At 37.9% G+C, this 20,515-nt stretch overlaps 1 protein-coding gene across 2 annotated transcripts in view; it reads left to right on the forward strand.

Moving 5' to 3' along the window:
* Positions 1–3,429: 3,429 nt before the first annotated feature.
* The window catches only part of LNPK (lunapark, ER junction formation factor), a 39,086-nt gene continuing 22,000 nt past the window's right edge, over positions 3,430–20,515 (forward strand). Inside the window, exons 1-6 of one of the 2 annotated variants that reach the window (XM_082763882.1) lie at positions 3,430–3,495; positions 7,300–7,374; positions 8,551–8,595; positions 9,802–9,989; positions 13,250–13,308; positions 16,452–16,492. In XM_082763882.1, the coding sequence (XP_082620008.1) occupies positions 7,348–7,374; positions 8,551–8,595; positions 9,802–9,989; positions 13,250–13,308; positions 16,452–16,492 (360 nt within the window). In that variant the 5' untranslated portion in view covers positions 3,430–3,495; positions 7,300–7,347. The remainder of the gene's footprint in view (positions 3,496–7,299; positions 7,375–8,550; positions 8,596–9,801; positions 9,990–13,249; positions 13,309–16,451; positions 16,493–20,515) is intronic. The other variant, XM_082763883.1, reaches the window with a different exon arrangement.

Raw genomic sequence — 20,515 nt, forward strand, 5'->3', positions numbered from 1 at the left:
ATGCAGAAGAAGCAGAGTCCAGGCCTCAAGAAATGTGACCGACATGGGCACGATTGAGTTTTTTCTTCTGCCAACACAGCCGGCTGGGGCATGTTCAGCTGGGGATGGCATATGAGGAAGCTGCAGCAACCCAGTGCTGACAGCAAGTCCATTTGATCAGCCTCGGTTGGGTAGCTTTGCAGGTGGAAAGCAGAGCCGCAGCGAGGAGTGCCTGGACAGTGTCCCTAACAGCTTGGGCTTGCTTTAATCTCTGAGGTGCCTACCATGCACGAGGAAGTGGCCTGAAGCAACACTGTGCTCTTGAGGAAGCCCCTGTGGTGTACAGCGATGAGCACAGCACCAGCTACCTGAAGCAGAGGAACTGCGGCACAGTACTCCTCCAGCCTTGCTTGGAGCAATGCAGCATGCAATGGCACGTAATTCTCAAACTGTTCTGTCATCAGCTAACAGTGCTGTGAAAATACTAGTGAGATGGCAGCACGTGCAGACTGTAGTCAGTGGTGCTAAGGGGAGTGGAGTTAGTGATCTTAAAGCTAGCAGGATTTGCTGCCATGACATCTCCAATTGCAATGTAGACAATTGTTCTGTTTCAACATTTAAATTTTCCCAGCATCTAAATGAGTTAAACTACACGGCCTCACTAGCCAGAAAAATCTGAAAGGGTCTCCTATAGAGAATGCTGAATGTACTTGGGAAGCCTAATTAAAAACCCCAAGTAAACACAAATAAGCAATGTTGAGCTTTTTTTTAATCCAAATAGTATTTTCTGAAGGACTTGTACAATCATATATATATATTTAGAAAATTTATCAGGCTAGACTGCGTATATTGCTAAAATATAAATGTTAAAAATGTTACCATGGGAAAACACTTCCCAAAGGAAAAAAAGAGTCTCAGAGTACAAGAGCAAAACATTTCAAAAGAAGTTTACTACTGATTGTTCGGTGTTCTGGATAGGGAGAGACTAAAAGTACTATCTATGATGCTGGGGAAAATTCTGGAGATGTCCTCTGCTGTTAGAGTCATTATGTACAATCACATTAAACACCAATCCTACTGATAATGAAGGATTCTGAAAGGAAAAGATTTAGAGTTTTAACTACTCTGTAGGGGGCAGTTTTGAACCAGATTAATGAAAATTTTACCCTGACTTATCTGAAATTATGGTTCTATATTCAGTTTTATTATGCTCACCAGCTACATGGGCATAATTTCTTCTTTTAGGTAGATCTAGGCTAGTTATGCTTTAGGGTAGCTGCATAGTATCACATAACTTCACATAGCTGAGAGACTCTTCAGTCTGAAAAGTTCAATAATGGTTGCTAACAATACCTTTTTAAACCTACCAATTAAATAGATTCATAATTGTATAGCAGTGATTAGAACTTCATGGAGGAGGACTGCAATTCTGGGAAAAAAAAAAAAAAAAGGAGAGAGGTTTCTTGGAGATGTTAGTATTGGTTGTAGCATTTCAAAACACACAAACAAACAAACAAACAAAAAACAACAACAACCAAACCTTGAAACTTTAAACATGGTACTAGTATTATCTAAGTTTATTTTAAGTTGATACTGTGGTAGAATATGGAAAAGGTATTAGTATGCATAAGGATGTTAGCTTAAAGATTTAAATTAGCTTCTGTCCAGGAGCACACCACATTGAAATATGAAAACCAGGAGTGGATTATACATGTAGCTGTATTTCATCTGAAATCCAAAAGAAAGACATCCTGGCAACACGGGGACAGTCATTGCTACACGGATTTAAGCAGATATAGTTCTGGATAACAAGCTGAAGTGAAGGAAAGGCTCAGTCACCAAGTCTTTTTCCACTTGGAAAGGAAGGAGCTTACAGATCTAGAGCTTACAGTTGTGACTTCTGCAGCTGGTAGCAGAGAATCTCTAGTACAGTCAACGTCTCTGCACTCAGTGTCATTACTTGGCTTTGAATGCACTTACTTAAGTCCATTCTAGAGTGTCACTCACAGCTAAAGCTGCTAGTTAGTTGATATTATAACCAGCTAATAATGTAGAGTAGTTGGATTCACTCTGAACACTGCAAGAAACTAAAACAGTTTCCCAATGTCAATTTCCCAATATCAATGTCAATTTCCCAATGTCAAAACTGAAAATGAATGCCTGACAGATGACCAGACTCAGTAGCTCCACTACTTAAAGCTTGAAACTGACTGTGCTGTCTGAAATGTAGCTGGGATATCCTGTTTGTCTTTCCCAGGCCTAAAAGCTTTCCTTAGTCTTTTTGGGTATAATTCCTCTCTCCCCTCCGCCCCCCGCCCCGCAATATTTACAATTGTTATACTGGGTCTCGCTGGGATGGAATTAGTTTTTGTCATAACAGCCCTATGTTGCTGTGTTTTGGATTTTGTGACTAAAGCAGCATTGATAACGCACCAATGTTTTGACTACTGCTGAACAGCACCTGCTCGGCATCAAGGCTTTCCCCACTCTGCCCCCTCAGTGAGTAGGCTGGGGCAGAGAAGAAGTTAGAGGCAACAGAATTGGAGCAGCTGACCTGAACTGGCCAAAACATTGCTCTATACTGCATAACGTCATGCTTGGCAATAAAACTGGGGTAGCAGAAGAAGGTTGGGAGGCTTTGTCTTCCAGGGTAGACATTGCTCAGAGACTGGCTGTACATCGGCCTACTTGTGGGAAGTGGTGAGAGATTTCCTCGTATTCCTTTTATTTCATTCCTTCACTTACAAAGCAACTGGACCCCTGAGCTTTCTTACTTTCGCTCTTCCTATTCTCTCCCCCATCCCTCTGTGGGAAAGTGACCAAGAGGCTGTGTATGTGCCTATCTACCAGCCAAGGTCAACTCATGAAAATATGGAAAAAAGTCATGGGCTGTGTCAAGATATATTGTTTCCTACAGTGAATTCAACAATTTAGGGGTTAGTTGAAGGTATGCAGCTTCTGCGTATGAATTTTCACTTCAGGGCACCCTGAAGGCGGTATTGCCTCTCACATCTCTACTACTCCCACTAGTCATAAAACTTGTGCACAGGGGACCTAAGAAGTTGTGAATGCAAACGGAGCCGGTACTCTCTGCTCCTCAGTCTTCTGTACGGTGACTGACAGTGATGGAGGCGTTGGCCAGGAAAGGGGACCACAGGGTAAGACTGCTGGAAGGGCGGCTAGGGACAGGCTGGTTCTTCACTGCGAGGCAGAAAAGCGGAACATCAGCCCGCTCCACACAACCTCCCGCACTATTGTTGCCGCACCGTGAACCGAAGAAGCACAACGCCGCAGGCCACCACCGCCGCCCCCTGCCCGCCGCCCGCTGCCGACCAACGGCCGCCGCCCGCCAACGGCCGCCGGGCCGCGCGCCCCTCCCCGGGCCCAGCGCGCCGCGCGGCGCTGGTTGGCTGCCGGGGCCGCGCGGGGCCTGATGGGAGCGCCGCCGGCCCGGGCCCTGCCCTCCTCCTTCGGCGGGCGGCGGCGGGGCGGGATGCGCGGCCCGGCCCGCGCCAGGTACGTGCCGGGGAAGGGGGGCGGCGCGGCGCGGCCGAGGAGGCGGCGGCTGGCCCCGCCGGGGGGCGGCCGGCTGGCCGGCCGGTGCTTTCCGGGGCCCGGCCCCCACCCTCGGCCGTTGACAGCCGGCGGCCCCCGGGAGCGGGGCGGCTCCGCGGGCTGCGAAGGGGGCGGTGGGGTGCGGGGTGCGGGGCTTCTCCCTCCCGCACCGCACCGCGCCGGGCCCAGCCCGGGCTCTGAGCAGCGCCCGGCCCTTCCTCGGTGCACCCTGCGGAGGCGGGTGGCCCCCCGAAGGTGGGGGGGGGCTGGCCGGGGCCCTGCCGGGCGGGGGCAGGGGGAAGGCAGCTGCAAGGCCCCAGAGCCCCGCGTCGCGGTGTGGCCGAGAGGTGCTGAGGCAGGAGAGCTGCGGGCAGCAGGTGATGCTCTTGGGTTTGGCCTGCGTGCTCGCCTGCCCGAGCCGCTCGGGGCTGGGGGAGCTGCTGGGGTCACTGAATTGTGGGAGACGGACAACTTGGGGTGGAAACCTCGTGAACGCGAGTGGAGACTCGGTTTGGAGGTAGCCCTCCCACTCTTGGGTGTGAAGGTGAACACCTGATGAAACTTGTGCATAAAATAAAGCTACTAGGCTTACAGGCTACATCGCTTAAAGAGTGCGCCTCCCGCCCTTCAGGGGTAACGCGTCTGTAGCAAAAGCTTCTAGCGCTTTTTCTTTCAATGTGACTTGATTTGATGTTATTCAGTCTTGAATTTCAACATTCTAACTCTTAAAAACTATTGTGGAGATTTTAATTTTTGAAAAGCTTTTAATTTTGGAACATTGTTGAACCTAGATGGAAGAAATTTGCAAGTGACAGAGATGTCCTGCATGCTTGTAGGCCTTTTCTAAGGGGAGCCTTTAGGGTACTTGATGTTGTTTGGACCCTATATTAACTCTAAAACTGGCTGAAGCTCACGCTGTTAGTGAAGGAAAGCAGTCTGCCTGACTACATGACTTGATAAAGGTTAATGAGATCAATCTATTTTCTCCATCTGGATGAATAGGTTGGTGGATGACTTCTGTATTCATGCATGATCCATCCCTCTTTTGAAAGATAAACACTTTCAATTTCAGTACCCTTTATATGGTACTTCTACTTTTGCTTTTTACTAATTAAGTCCCATATTTTTGGGGTGGAGAAGATGCTATTGTGAAATCTAGATTATTTTTTTCTGAGACTCTGATAATGAGAATTGATTACAGTGTTTTCTTAGGCTTCTACATTATTCTTCTACCACTTGTTGATTTGAAGTTTAGGGTTCAGCTATCTTATTTGTGCATTACATCAAAGATAACATGTATGGAATTAAATCCAATCACAGCTGTGCTTAGTGAGGGGGGAGGAAGAGTTTTGTGCTGGAGAGATGTGCTCTTCCAGAGGAAAAAGTGCTGTGCAGTAACTTTTTGATGGCTAGAGCATGGGAAGGAAGTATGCTTGTGGAAGAGAGGCTCTTACCATAAAAAGTAGGATATCAATAGTGGATATGTGGAGTGACAGATAAGGAGGAATGAGGGAAGTTTGAAGCAATTGAGGACAATTTGTGTTGTGGTCATGTCAAAAAAAAAAAAAAGTGGAGGAAGGGATGGAAGAATGAAAACATCTGAACTACCTCATAGTTACCGTAGAAAATCCTTTATCTCATAGTAAAGGATTCAGTGACTAAACCGTAAATGTGAATTTAGTGGCCCTAATCTGTTAATACCTCTTTGGGGAGGGGTTTTGGTAGGATTACTGATTTACAGGGTGGTTTGCATAAAGCCTGTCAGCATCGTGGTTCATGTAAAATTACGTGTGTGGTGACACTTGTCAGGCCTGTTTCCCTTCCAGGTACTTGCTGGTTGTCTTGAAAAGCGTATGTGCAGATACCATGTGAATGTGTTACTGGGAAGGGTCAGTGTTGCTAATGGCTTATGAATAACCTTTACTCAAAGATCCTCTAACACTTTTATTGCAAAGGTTCTTTAACTGTGGCATGGAGGATATAGGCCATGTGAGCATCTATCTCCGTGTCTCTTTCTGTGCATCTAAATAAATAACTGCTACCCATGCTCCTAATAGCAGTGGCAATGTTACTGAAGCAGACTAGATTTGGGAATGGTGTGCTAGATTTGCAGACTTCTTAATTGGCTAGGTGACATAGCTTTCATATTGTTTTGGAAGAATGATGATATTTATCTCAGTGTAGACATACTTGTGAAGAAGGCGTAGGCTCAGATCAACTGTGATGCTTTTGTAAAAATGTGTGTATCTGCAAAATGAGAATTACGTAAAATTGTCAGCGTTAGAGAACAGCAGTATTGAATGTTGAAAAGTGAAAACATTGCTGGTGTTTTACCGTGGTTAGTTGTTGTAGTGGTAATTGTTTAGAGAATATACTCGAGACCAAGGGGTAATTGTGCTTTTTCTGTAGCTCACCCCTCTGTGCTAGCAACAGCACAGAGGGGTGAGCTGTTGCAATTTAGCAACAGCAGAGCTAATGTGTCCATCTGTTCTAGCTTCATTTTGGCAGCATTTCAAATATGGATTTGCTTATCTTCAAGGATTGGTTTTCAAGACTGGAACCCAGAGCTATAGGCCCCATGAAGGCCTTGGCTTTCCTACAAGGTGAAGAGGTTACCGTAATACAGTAGAGTTAGCAAGCAATGTGTATCCTATATTATATTAATTTGTTCTGGCAGCTTCAGACAACTTGGGAACACCTTTGGATTGAGATAAGGTTTCTTTATCTTTCAATTCGCGGCCAAAGGTAACTTAACAAACACACTAATAATCACTAATTTATTTCTGCCTAACTGGGCAGTGCTTTTTGTTTTGTTTTATTCTACTGTTTCATTGCAGAGTTAACATTGCTTGAACACCAGTTGGGATTGAGCATTAGTTTCCTGTTAGGGTTGCTATGAACCAGTAACTTTTTCATTCAGTGGATAAAATCTTAAATGATTGCAAAGAACTTGTGCCATCCTGAGGTTCAAAGTCCATTTATTCCAACTACTTACTGATGGAAAGCTGCAACACTTATTTCAGGAACCTGGACGCAGCTTATTAAACTAGGGCTGTCCATGGGTTCCAGATTTGTGTGGAGTGAACTACTTTTGCACACCTGGAATTGCTTTTAGGGCCATTTGATATGCTGGTGACTGCACTGTACGTTGTGTGCAGGGAACGCTTGCTGATGTTCTGCTTCCCAAGAGCATGTGAAATCTCAGTAGTCCTCTGTGAAACTAATGATTTAACTTAAAAATGATCATACAAAGGGAGAATAGCAATGGTGTTCAGTAAGTTCTTGTTGATGAGAGCTTGAAAAGGAAGTAGATTTATGGAAGAAGAACTACTCTCATGAGTAGTAGGATGTTAATGAAGGGTGTCAGCTGAAGAGGGATGTTGAGAGTTGTGCTTATGAGCAGCTGAGGAATTGGAAATCAATTTATTCTTAATTCTGTTTAGTAATAAGTTTTAAAAATTGTTTTTTGTCAGAGGATTTCGGCTTCTTTTTTTTTTTTTTCTTTTTTTGGTGGGTTATTTTGTTCTTCTGTTTTTGAGGACTCCTTTCTGTTTAAATACTTCCATAAAATGTTTGTCCACATCAAGGCTGATAGACGTACAAGAGACCTACGAAACAAAGAATAGATTTTATAATAACATGTGGGCAGAGATAACTAGGCAATGATTTTATGCACTGTTTTGATTTCTTTAGATGTTGGAATAAATAATGACTTTTGTAGTGTGCTGTTAGATTGGTCTTATGTGCCTAATGCTTTACTTCTAGCTGTGAATTCTTGTAGAAGATAGCTTTAACACTTGTCCACAATAGAAGATGGGTGGATTAATTTCAAGATGGAGGGTAAGTACAATCTTTTAACAATGTAATAATCTTTAGTTTAGCTGTACATCATCCATTGATGTATCACTTAAAAGTCCAATAGCAAAATAGATGTGCAGAAATACAACAATCAAAATCCCCAACCTGTATACCTGCATGACTGTGCATTATTTCCTTTGAGCTACCAGACCTGATGCTAGTTTAAGTTACAGAATTGTGTTTTTAACTGTAAGTCTAAATGGTTTTGTGGTACTTCATCGCAGTAGGTACAGCAGTACTTGTGATTTTGAAGATTGGTGGCTGTTCTCAGTCAAAATGGATAGATTCAGAATATCATTGTCTGTTTTAAGAAATATTTTGGCAGCTACTCATACTTACACAGGTCTTTCCTTACTGTTTTTTTTTTTTTTTCAATTGGCTTATATGTTACTGAATGGTATACTGAGTTTGAGAAAGTCATGAGGCTTTTGACTCCGCTGTCAGGTGTGAGTTGTTGAGTCTAGGTCTGCAGTTTTTTTTTTTTTTTTTTTAGTCTCCCATATGAGACTCCTTTAAAGGTGAGAGTGTAGGTAAAATGTCAGTTTTGCATAACAGGGGAAAAAAAGGTTTCCACTTCTACAGTGATGTAACATCGGCTGTAGTCTTCAGATTTGTGGTCTGAAGGTTGGGTTAAAATAATTAGTAGCTTCATACTTCTCAGCAAGTTGGGGAAGATTCTTAGAGTGTGTTCCAGGTTATTCCTAAGGGGAATTTTACTGGAGATGAGTCCTTATTTACAGCTGCTTATAATTCATTTAGAGCTTGTCTTTGTGCAGAATGAGTATTAGTAAAAAGCTTAAAAGTTATTAGATTAAGGCTTTCTGTCTATATTATCTTCACTTTACCTCCTCCTTCCTCTCATCAATTTTCTCCTTGTTCTGTTTTCCACCTGCACATCCGTAATTACTGTACACACATTGTAGGTTTTCAACTTGTGTGGTGTAGGATTGGATCCTTCAGCCAATAGTAATGACAACTGTACAACAGTGATGCATTAGTGTCCTCTGTCACTGGTAAAGTAGGAGAAATTTCTACTTTACATAAAATAGTTAGAATATTAATCTGTTATGAGTGTCTTTGTTGAGAAACTGTTTACCTATGCTAATTCTCAAAATACTGTTTCAATCAGATTAACATCTTTGTTCTTTCCCTTGTAAGCAGGCGAAGCCTTCTACTGTAGAAGTATTAGAAAAAATTGATAAGGTATGTATTTGTTTCTTGGTGATTTGATTTTTTTTTTAGAAATATGCATACTTTTTGCTGGCAATGCTTTTCTTTATCTTCAGATAAGATAGTGTCATGGAATTTTAAATAATTTTGATTATTCCAGTTGGATGTAATAGACTGAACTTCAGATGGAGTGCTACCTTTATTTTTACTCTTAGTATTAATCATTTAAAAACCAGCAAACGCTGTATAGTAGATAGTGAGAAACTATAGTTTAAGTGCTTACTTAAAGAGCCTGAAATGGGAGTGGATGTGTCATTATTATATGATTTATGTTATTACATAATTTAATTATAATTAATGGTTAAACTCCCATGTTATAGGAAATGTCACTAAAGGAAAGTTCCCTTCATCAGATTCATTAGAATAGCTTCAATGTACGGCTTAAAGTGTAGCAATTGTAACTATAGTGGTAGTAAGTAAGGTTGGGGACAGAGTAACTGCTAGGTCAGTTTGTTAATCAACTCTTATTTTTAGTCAGAATTTGAGACAGATGTCTGCACTTCACAGGGATATTAACTGTTCTGAAATATGCTGTTGATACTTTTCATTTTATTAAGTGTAAGTACTCCTATCATCACTTGAAATGAAATCAAAATGGTAACACAGACTGTTGATTGATCATGTATTAATATGGTAAAACCATCATTCAGATGTTTAGGATTTCACTCTAAATGTGAGAAAATACTGAAATGAATACATATGTAAAGTGAGTGAGTGATGCAGTTCCCACTGTTTGCAGAAAAGTGTTAAATGCATTGGAAATCACACAGGTGCCTGTTGAAAGTTTTAGGATGCAAAGTATGCCAGTTAAGTTCTTATGTGTCATAAAGACAGTCATTCATAAGATATTAACGTTTTTCTCTTGTCCCAAATATACTAAATCATTAAAATAAGAAAAAGGGATAATTTGTGATAATTCTCCCCAGTAGTGATATGTTACTTCTAATAAGTATATGTGCAAGTATATGGGCAAGTGGCCCATATAACAACTGTAGTACCGTGACGCATTTATGTTGTGAAAGTTATCTCTGGGTAGGCATTGTCATTTATCAAAAAGCCGCTTGACTTTTCTAATCAAGTATCAAGTTGATATGGCTAATTTTAGCAAACGCTTAAAGGCAACCTAATAAAGAACACAGACTAATTTCATTAATAAGGTTGAACCCTATTTATTTACAGGAAATACAAACATTAGAAGAATTCCGAGAAAAAAATCAGAGGCTACAGAAATTATGTGTTGGAAGGCTACTCTTCTACTCTTCGGTTCTTTATCTTATCACCTTTTTCATTGTATATTTTTGTTGTCTTCCTGATGAATGGACAGCAAGGTTTATTATGACACTTCCGTTTTTTGCATTTCCATTGATGTAAGTAAATATGCTTTTTTTTTTTTCCTAACTGCTGTCTCCTTGATAAAAGGAGATGGAAAATATGTCTCAGCAGGGGTTTGGGTTTGTTTTTGACAATCCTTGAGTTGTCATAACTTGCAAATTTTTTTCTTCTAAAATAAATCGAAGTAGTTAGGCAGACACTTTCTTTGAGGGAAACGTCTCTCTTGGGTCTACATTTAGTGTAGAACTGAGTCTTACCATCAAAAGATGTTAGCATCTGAAGTTACTTAGCTTATCAAAATTATACTAGGGCTAGAGATAGAGCTGTACCTGAAAAGCTGCAAGTTAGTGTTGTATAAACAGAAGGGCATTATCTTAAGTTTTATTTCTACTACCATTTTGGAAAAGTAACACTACTGTATGGAAGTAACAAGAGGTATGTTGCCTGTACGTGAAATGCAGCACATAAAATCGGGCAAAATATACAAGAGTGAACGGAGAAACTTACTTTTAGATGTTAGGTGAATGTTAATGCAGAAAGGTCATCAGCCTAAATACGCTGTGGATCAATTTTAGCTAAATAGCTGTTGTTCTGTAAGATCAAGGATCTGTTTTATTTAAACAGAAAATATCCTAATGTCTTTGGATTTGAATAAGGGAGAAAATTGCTTTTTTTTTTTTTTTTCCCCTAGACCTGATGTTCATTCTCATGTGTACCATGTTTTCTAAATGAATTTCTTTTCTTAAGAATAAAAATTTGAGTTCCCACCTCACCAAACATTTTCTTCCCTACCTCCCACCTCGATCCAGCCATCAGTGAAGAGAAGCAGTCTGTCTACTGAGCAGCTTTCCAACCAATAACTTCAACAATGTATTTAGCAATTTGCTAGATGAATGTGGTAAATACTGTCTGTATTTGTACAGTATCTTTGTATGAAAACCTGACTTGTCAGTGCCCTAGCTCTAGACTTGAAGGGTAGTCAAACATATATTGAAGGCTTTGCAAGTTTGATTAGATCAGTTTGTGGGTCACACAGTGTAACATGTTACAGAAAGCATCTTAAAGTATCCTTTATATTCTGTTATGCATAATGTAGTAATACATGGGTGTTATAGAATCGTGTGGAGAAGATGCATGGACAGTAATATCTTGTCTGGAAAGAAGGAATCTGGAAATTAAAGCACAAATTAATCTTTGACAGTAATATGAATTGTTTTTGTTCTTAAATGCAACGATTTGGAAATATTTGTTAGCCTGCAAGGCTTGCTCATGCTAACAGGGAAGGCATGTAGAAAAGGAAGCTTCCCTTTTAAGCGTTTTAGGACGTGTCTAGAAATGAAAAACTTATTACTGAACGTGGTGGCTTTTAATGCTATGGTGTGAACTTTAACGTCGGATTTTCTCTACTTTTTCTTCCCAATTTTTGCTTCACTTTTTTAATGATGGGTTCCTATAAAGCTCTGAATTAGATACTAGCTTACTGACATCTAGAACTAGACTTGCTTTCTTGTGACTGTTTATCTGATTTTTCTATTAAGCTATTCTTCAGCCTTTTTTTCAGGTATGAATGGCAAGCAACTGCCAGGTTGTCTTTGCTCTTGGTCAAGAGGTGACTTCATGCTGAATGTCTGGTGCCACCCAGTAATTACTCTAGAGATTTTTTTCCAGCCCTAATCAGACTGGAATATGCCTGCCTTTTCCAGCTTGTAGTCAGTCACCAACTTATTTCTGCCTTGGGTCATTCCCTCAGTGTCTCAGCATGTTACTAGTATAGAGTTAAGTTCTAGGAATATATAACATCACTAATTTCAATATCCATTGAAATGTCTGTAAAGTTGAGGAAATACTGTAGCATTTTAGAAGGGTGTTCTTGAAATACGATCTAATTCAAATAAACTATTTAATCTTGTCCTAATTCTCAGGTAAACGTGTTTAATATTAAACTTACAAATTTTGTCTCAAACAGCCTGCTATTCAACTTGCACTTCAAAGTTCTAAACAAAGTCTTTTGTTTCATAAAATCTTGCCATATGTATGTGCTTAGAATATGGATTCATTTCTGTATTAAGCACAGATGACACAAAGAAATCATGCCTGTATACCATAATCTTGTTACTTTATGGAAAGATGCATCTTGCATTGTTGAAGTGGACAAAGCTATCCATCTGTATTCTTAAAATGGTTATTACAATGCACCTTTGAAAGTGGAGTAGAGTTAAACTCTGTGTGTTTCTGTCACCTTGTATAGGTTACTTTTACATTCTAGTAGTGTTGTTCAACTTAGTTCAGGTTTTGTTGTTAATACTTAAAAGCATTTTAAACTGATTAGCCATTATATAAATTAAAAGTATGTTCTTATGAATTAGTCAAAACTATTTAAAATTTTGTATCACTTAGCTTAGTTTCTTTTACTAGCTGTTACTCAGAGAACCTTTTTAGCCTTTAGGATTTTTATACTGTTTTATATAGTACTTGCCACAAGGAAGGTTTTGAATAAGATCCTTGGAAGGGCTTGAAGTATGAGATTTGCTTCTTAGATTAGGCTGTGTGACTTGCCAGAGAAAGCTTCTACTTCATAATCATAAACATTTCTAAGTTTTTTAAAAAAAAAAAAAAAAAGCCTAAGGATTGCAGGGAGACTTTTCAAATGTAGAATGGATGTAGATAAGTAACTTTTTCTTAAGCATAAGCAAACTGCTACATAGATAGAGCTAAATCAGCTGAAACTGTATGGAAAGTGACTAAATTATTTGTAAAATCATCGGGAGTCAGGTCAGTTAACTTTAGGAAAGTATTTGTACAAAAGCTATATCTCAAGACTTTCATCACTGTTGAGTTGTTCCTACATGCCTGCTGTGTCCTAAATTCTAGGCTTTAGCTTCTAAGCTTGTTCTTTTGGATAACTTGCATTATAAATCTATCAAATAAGAAGCAGGGACTCAGTAATTTTCAGCTAACAACACATACCTTGAGTTTTAAAAAGTTCTCACTGAGCATTTCAGCAAGCAGTGATGTTACTGCTGCTGCTTCCTTAGTATTTATACTTATAGTTATATTTGATCGAATATTATGACAGTTGGATTTTATTTGGGTCGACGTTCTTGTTTTGTTGACAAGCTACCAATTTCATTTGTAATTTTCTGCTTAAAGATTTATTCTGTTTGAAGATTTATTCTTTGTATTTGCAGAGTTAAATCGTATGTGGTAACTCTTCTATGTGAACCGTCTTGCCTGGTAAATGATTTCAGAAATGATTAATATTTTAATTAATGCTATTCTTCTTTCTCTTTTAAAGAATCTGGTTTATAAGAACACTGCTCATTTTTTTCTTCTCCAAAAGGACAGAAAGGAATAGTAAGTACATTTTCCTGTCTCTTTTTAGAACGTGGAGCTAGTTGGGAATGATGCTTACTATGAAAATGTAAATACTTTGAATAATTCTACTTCCAGGAAAAGAATAGCCTCTTGATGGATGCTGAAACGAGTAGCATTTAGCTAAAGAGTTGTGTGGTAGAAACAACAGTTTTAATTAACGTGAAGGAAACTGCTTAATCTCCCACTTTGCTTATGAAATTATGGAAACTTTCTTCCCTCTTTGGATTCTTCAAAGTGTAATGGGACAAAATAGAGTGGAGTGAGAGGAAGGAAATATAAGTGATAGGAGTGGTTTATTTAATACTTGCATTTTGCAAGTATTTTAGCAATTCTCTTCTATGTAAAGGCTATGTATTAGAATAGATAAAAAGCATGTGTTTAATTTAAGATGACGTTTTCCTCCCCAAATTCTCCAAAGTATGCTCATTTTATTATAAGTGGAAAAGGAATAAGCATGTTTTTTGTACAGTTTCGGGAACTAAGGGAAATGTTATGTCATGTGTTTAAAAAATAAAAATTAATGGAGTTGTTGAAGTGTGTGTAATTGCTCAAGTACATGCTGATTTATTCTAATGTGAAATTTAAAAACTGCATCTGTGGCACTTGTTTGTGGTAGAGTTCATTTGAGATTTTCTTTGAAAGCAGTCCAGCCTGTAACAATATCTCATGGTGATGTGAGCAATAATACAGGAAAAACCTCAGTGTTTTATGACATGTAGAGCAACAAGATCGATTTAATTTGTGACAGCTTATGAGTTAAACATCACTTTTGGAATTTCTTAAATTTAGTGTTTACGCTTGATATGCAAGCATAGGACATACATTTTTATGTACAAATAAAATTGTCCATATATTTTGTGGCACTGAATGATTCATTTCTAAGGATGAGTATATATTTGTATTTCATGGCCACATAAGAAAACTAGTATGTTTTTTCTAGTTTGCTTAAAGGTCTTTATTGTTATTTTTAGCATACAAGCAAGTCTACTGCCTTTGTTGGGCATGTGTAGAAAGGGTTTTAGTACATGTTAGAACATGCCAAAGGGAATTATTTCTGCGCTGTTCCAGAGATTGAGCATAAGTGAAGTGTTTTACCTCAAAGTTACAAGTCCTGTATTTGGAAAAGAAATAAAATACTACTGTAACTCTTGCACTGTGTAAAGCAAGAGAAAACACTTTGGAGAGCAAACTGGCAACTAAGTAGCTCAAATCTAGTCTTTTATTCTGGATTAAGTTAAAATAATGTGTCAAGTCATTAGAGATAGTAATTTAATACCGTAAAGGTCTACACTGGATAACTGGATACACCAGTTCTGGGAATCATGATCGGAAGGAATAAAATACGTAGTGAAACTCTGGGACAGGGGATGTACAAACTGAAATTCCCTAGTCTCTAAGGCTGGTCAGGCAGGCAGCTGTAAAGGAAGGTTTAGGCTGATCTGTCCCTAAGTATGGGAAAAATAAATGAGGTGTCTTGCGGGTGTTGACTTCTCTAGTATGAATCTTTTTAGTAGATTTAAGATGAGATGCATTGGTTTCTTGAGAGTGCTTTGCAATAACTATCATTTGGCCACCTTTGATAGAACAGGTGTTTCATGAGATGCTCACTGAAAGCAGGATGTAAAGAAACAAATGCCCTCACTATAAACTTACTGTGTTGCTTTGTGGGAGGCTATAGTTGAGGTGTTCTAGGCAGTTCTGTACTAAATACAGCTTGTGTTTAACAAATTATTAATAACCAACCTTACAGTACTATTTGGCTGCATGATACCATACTACATTAAAGTACAAGGTGTGACAATGGGCTACCTGAGAGGCTGTGTTCTAATGTAAATACCAAATTTGGTGGAGGGAGGTGCCTTAGTTTATTAGTTTAAAGATGCATAGTTTCTGGAATTGTGTATCTTTTGTGGTCTAGCCCAGTACTATCTAGGTCTTGTTCCATGTCCTATTCCTTTTACTAATAAGGTATTGTTTTAGTTACCCTTTTGTAGCATAAACTTTCAAATATTGTATGTGCCCCATTTTAGTATCTTCTAGATTTCATAGAATGGCCTGTTGTATCAGGATAGGTTCTGACATTATGGAAAAGTTCAGCTTATGTATTCTTATAAATTATTTCCTGAAATAACTTAAAAAAAAAAAAAAAAAAAGTTTAATACACCTAATAAATATACAGAAATAGTTTTATGTGTATGCATATGTATGTATTTAACTTGGTGTATTTTTGGTCTTCTTTCTTGTCTTACGCTTTTTTGGAAAACTGAAAAATGGGTAGCCTACTAGTAAACTACTAGGTCTAGCAGCACTAAGGAGGAAGAAAACCTGTAGACAGGTTTGTGTGTATGAAGGAGGCAGTAGAAGACTGATTTTACCAGAATATCTACTATATTAGTCAGTGGTTTATTGCGGTAAATTTTCCATGGGTGCCAAGCTGTAAGCATTGACTTAAAGGAGAGTCCCACATGCATTTGATTTTTTCTTTCTCTCTCCCTTTTAAGGGAGGTGCCGTACCTACTACTTGTAGAAAAGGCTCTTACAGTGAGAGATTCTTAGATTCTTAGAGAGATACCTAGTAGCCTACAAAACTGTTTTTTTGCTGTAGTTTGAAAAATTTGAAAGGGTAAAATAGATCCAGATTTGAAGCTTAGAATCCATTTGGCATTTGAAAATAGCATGTGTAAGATGCTTACATGAAGTGTTGAAGCTGGTAAATCTGTATCCAGATAAATTAATACTTAGAGCTCAAGCTTTTTTTTTTTTGTAGTTTGACTCTTGAGATTAAGTGTATTTGGTCCATTGTTGTAGCACTTTTAATGTAGGTCAAAGCAGGGCACTAGCTAGAATTGGTTCCCTTAATGAGGAAATGGTACATAAAACTTTTTAATAGTTGTAACTGTAAAATGATAAGTGGGTTAAAATTTATGAGCAGTTTCAGTGTTTAAGATCATTCATTTTCATATAAAACTTCATTTGTTTTTCCACAAAGTTTACTGATGTAGATTTGATTGTGGTGGGTATGTAATTTTTCTTGATCTCAGAGGGCAAAGTCAATGTTCAGTGTGCTGCAATTATCTCTTCTTTATGTTTGAAAGCTAATGTATACAATGTTCTTCTTTTAGATGATGCGCTGGAAGATTTAAAATCTCAGAAGAAAAAAATAGTAAGTAAAACTTCAAGGAAACCTAGTTAACAGTTCACTAAAATATTCCTGCATCTCTGCAGGTTCAACTTGATTGTAATATATCAATGTAAAGTGGAGGGAGAGAGGAAAGGGGGGAAAACTGCTACTGTTACTCTGTTTTCAGGTATTTTCTAGTACTGCAAAAGATTTTCCTGACCTTCTTGTGGTCAAAATCACAAAGGGCTGTTTGCGTATGAGAATAAATTATATCATTATGATTTAACTTAAAACTATTGTTTTACTGTTGGTAGATCTGTTAAGTGATTCTGTTTAGTCAGAAAATGTGTTATTTCAACTACTTCTTGTTGATTATCTTTTACTTTAGGATTATGAAGTGTAATATGTACCGATTCAAGAACAGTCTTAGTATTTTTAATAGTTACTCTATCATTTAATTATTGTAAATAGCAAAAAGGACTTCTGGATTCACTTTTTGATCAAGTAACAGATTGTTTATCCAATATGCTTCAGCATTTATTTTTCATCCTCCTCCATCTTATTTTTGTACTATATTTCTTCCATTACATTCTTTCTTCTTGAAAATGTATCTTGTCTTGGATCAGTTCGATTGGTTGTCTTGAGGTCATCTATTTTGTGAGCTGTGTGGATGAGCTGACAGTATGAAACTGGTATGTGCCAGGTCTGCATCAAGTGGATTGACACATGATCTCAAGACAAATTTTGTATAGAAAAGATTCTAAGTCTTGGATAACTTGCACAGTTTATATAACACTAAAATCTATTTCATCTCTAGCTGTTCACTCCATAAAGAACTTCTTTATTTCCCTACTGCCTCTCAGGAAGAACTTAAAAAACAAAAACAAACAAAAAAAAACCACACACACACACAAGAAAACCCCATTGACAAGAAGTCCTTGCCCTCAAAGATATCCTTCTAAAGTTGCATTATATGGCTTTATTGTTAATGAATATCTCAGTGTTCACCTTATTCCTTCTGGATTGTTTGCTGTGGTAGCCAAATGAACTGAATTTATGACAGAACTACCAAAAGTCTTTTTGGTAAGAGTCTGATATTATATGGCTTTCACAAAGCAAATAGACTTCACAGGTGTTCTACTCTGGTGTTTTTTCTTGGCACTTTGTAAGTATAGATTTAAAAATGGTAACCTGTAACCTAATTATGTCATTGTCCTTTGGTAAAGAGGATTTGCTAATATTTATATCTACTAATCTTTATTTTAAGGAATCTATTAAATGGAAGTGTCCTTTGGCTGGAGAGGTGATAAAAAGGGATTGGAGAGGCTTACATTTTCTAAGAATGAAATAAATGAATGACAACTATGTTTTAACCTTATTTTATGAAAATAGATTAACTGAAAATAGTTTCTTTCCCATTTGTGCAGTTATTGAGTTGCTTTGGAGGAAAACTTTCAGAACAGAAAAAGTACAACAGAATAAAACAGTTCTTGGAGTCTTTAGAGTAAATTCTCTATTTTAGTTATATAAGTGTTTTATCTTCGTATTCTAGAACTAGTCACGCTGAATATTTGTGTGTTGGTTTTGTGTGTGCATTTTTTTTTTAGAGAATAAGGAGGAGGTAGATTAATCAGAGAAGCTGGTCTGCAAAGGATTTTTTTACTCTAAAAACTCATGCTGTTGAAACGTGATGTAAATTTGTATTTCAGATATGCAAAAGTCAAAATAATATCAGAAAAAGTAATAAAGTCAAACCAACAACAGACAGCAGTTAAAAGTTAAATAGTTGCTTTGTGAACAAAAATGCATTGTGAACAATGTAGAAGTTGTAGTGTAACTATGGGGTGTTTAAACCTGAAAATATAAATTGCTATTGGTTTATATGCATGTCAAGCTATAATCATTAAAGACAAACATCTTAGAACTAGTGAAACAGTTCTGAGAGGTCCAATAACCTTTAACTCAGCTATTTTTCAATCTGAAGGGAATAAAAAATCATGATTATCTCCTGAGCTTGTGGGTGTCTGGTTCTTAGCAAGGAACCAGAAGCAGATGACTTTCTGCAACCTCTTGTGGTTTTGGTATTTTTGACTCAGTTGATTTCTTGGGAGTTTCATCATAATTTAAAGGTATTTAAGCATTAAAATTAGATCATTATACGTGAACCCTGGTGTGCTGAAATGAGGTGAATATGGATGCAGGTAATGAGACTGGATGTGATTTGTATATTAGATAAAACACTTTAAAATTGCATTATATAATAATTTGCTTTTGATAATATTCAGATTTAGTTTTGTGTTAATTCCTATAGTCCCATCTGTAGCAATACCTACCTTTTATTTAAAAATGAACAAAAAGTTTCAAGCAGAATAATCAGAAGTGGGAGGGATTGGATTTTTTTTTTCCCTGTTGGATTCCAACTAGCTACTAAACTTGCAAATAGAAATAGTTACTGAGATACCTATAATTGTAATCCCCAAAGTATGCAGAATAGGTAAAAATGTATTTCCTGATGATTTGTATTGCAGATTGTTGTCTAGGCATTGTCAGCCAGCCACCACAGCTATGGTTTTTCACTTCATTGAAGTGCAGCTACCTAATTGGTGTAGAAATTTTTAAAGGGAATTGGACTTACTGAAAAGTGTAACAGTACTTGTGTTTTACAGGCACGTGGCCCATCTTTTCCATAGTGACACTATTTAAATGCTGAAGGGTACCAACAACACAGTAAGCTCCTCACCTACTAGGTATAAAGCCCTGGTGGTTGTGCAACATGAGCTGCACGTAACCTTCAGTTCTGCTCAAAAGAGTAAAAGTTCAGTCTTTGGTAGCATAATCACATTAGTATTAATGTGGGTGAAATATCTGACAAACACATACAGGTATTTCAACTTAAAATGCTCAGTAATATTGGCTGTTTTGTACTTTGACTCAGTCTATGTAATATTTTTCTTGCACAAGGCTGAGTCTCAACAATTCTGTTTTCTTAGTGGTCTAAAAGTTGAGTGTCCCTTTGTGGAATGAGAAGGGGAAGGATTGAATGCATTAGCTGTAATTAAGGTACTACTTCAAGATGCAACTTCTGCCCTCCTTGATCATAAGGGATACTCTGGTTGTGTTTGTAATACTGTAGGTGTCACTTTGGCCTTACTTCTCCAACAGTTAATGAGGCTGTCAGCCCTTTAGCCTGAATGTGTATAGATGAGCAAGTTCAGAGGGTTAAGCATATTAAAAGCAAGGGCACAGAACATGTATTAAGCTGCTACAAGTGGGAATTAGCAGAGACTTTACCTGCAATAGTAGTCTTAAAGATGGGATAATTCTTAGCTGAGGACAGATAGCATAATAATTACTGAGTATTGTGTAAACCCAGTCTTGTCTGCCCAGTATTATGTTAGAGTACTGCAATAGGAAGCTCAAAATATGATTAAAAATTTTGACTGACTTATCAAGTGGGATACTTCTTGTACACATGTTAGTGTCACTTAAAAATTATTTTTATTTTAAGGAAGCTTTTGTGTGTGCTTGCATAACTTTTATGTGGAACTGAAATGAATTCTGTAGCATTGTGTGAACATAAAGAAATAACATCTCCACAGTGAAGCTTGACGTACTAAGTAATTAAATTTAAGAACTTGCATGTTAGTATGGTGGCTAGGTAGGTTGCACTGTGCCAATACTTCAAATTTCCAGTTGCTAAATCACATTTGCAAGACACTTAAAATATGTTACTCATATTACTTTTCAATATAGGCAACTGATGTAGCTTCTGCAGGAATTCTTTTGGTTGCCAGTTGGAAAGGAGGCCATCCATGCAACTATTCATAGGAGAGAATGTGGTACATGACCACACTTCTTTATTAACATGTGGTTAATTCTGTGAAATAGTTTGAAAATCTATGATCAGGGTGGTGTTAACCTTCATAGAGAACTTTACTCGTGATTCTGGTTACTCAACATTTAAACTTAATAATAGATCATGAATATTCTTTTGGCAGAAGGTAGAAAACGTTTTTGTGGGAAAAGTTTTGGATCTTGGAGAAGTGTAGTATGGGAAAAAGAGCA

The sequence above is a fragment of the Aythya marila genome (genome assembly GCF_965140915.1).
Source record: "Aythya marila genome assembly, chromosome: 6".
Taxonomy (NCBI): domain Eukaryota; kingdom Metazoa; phylum Chordata; class Aves; order Anseriformes; family Anatidae; genus Aythya; species Aythya marila.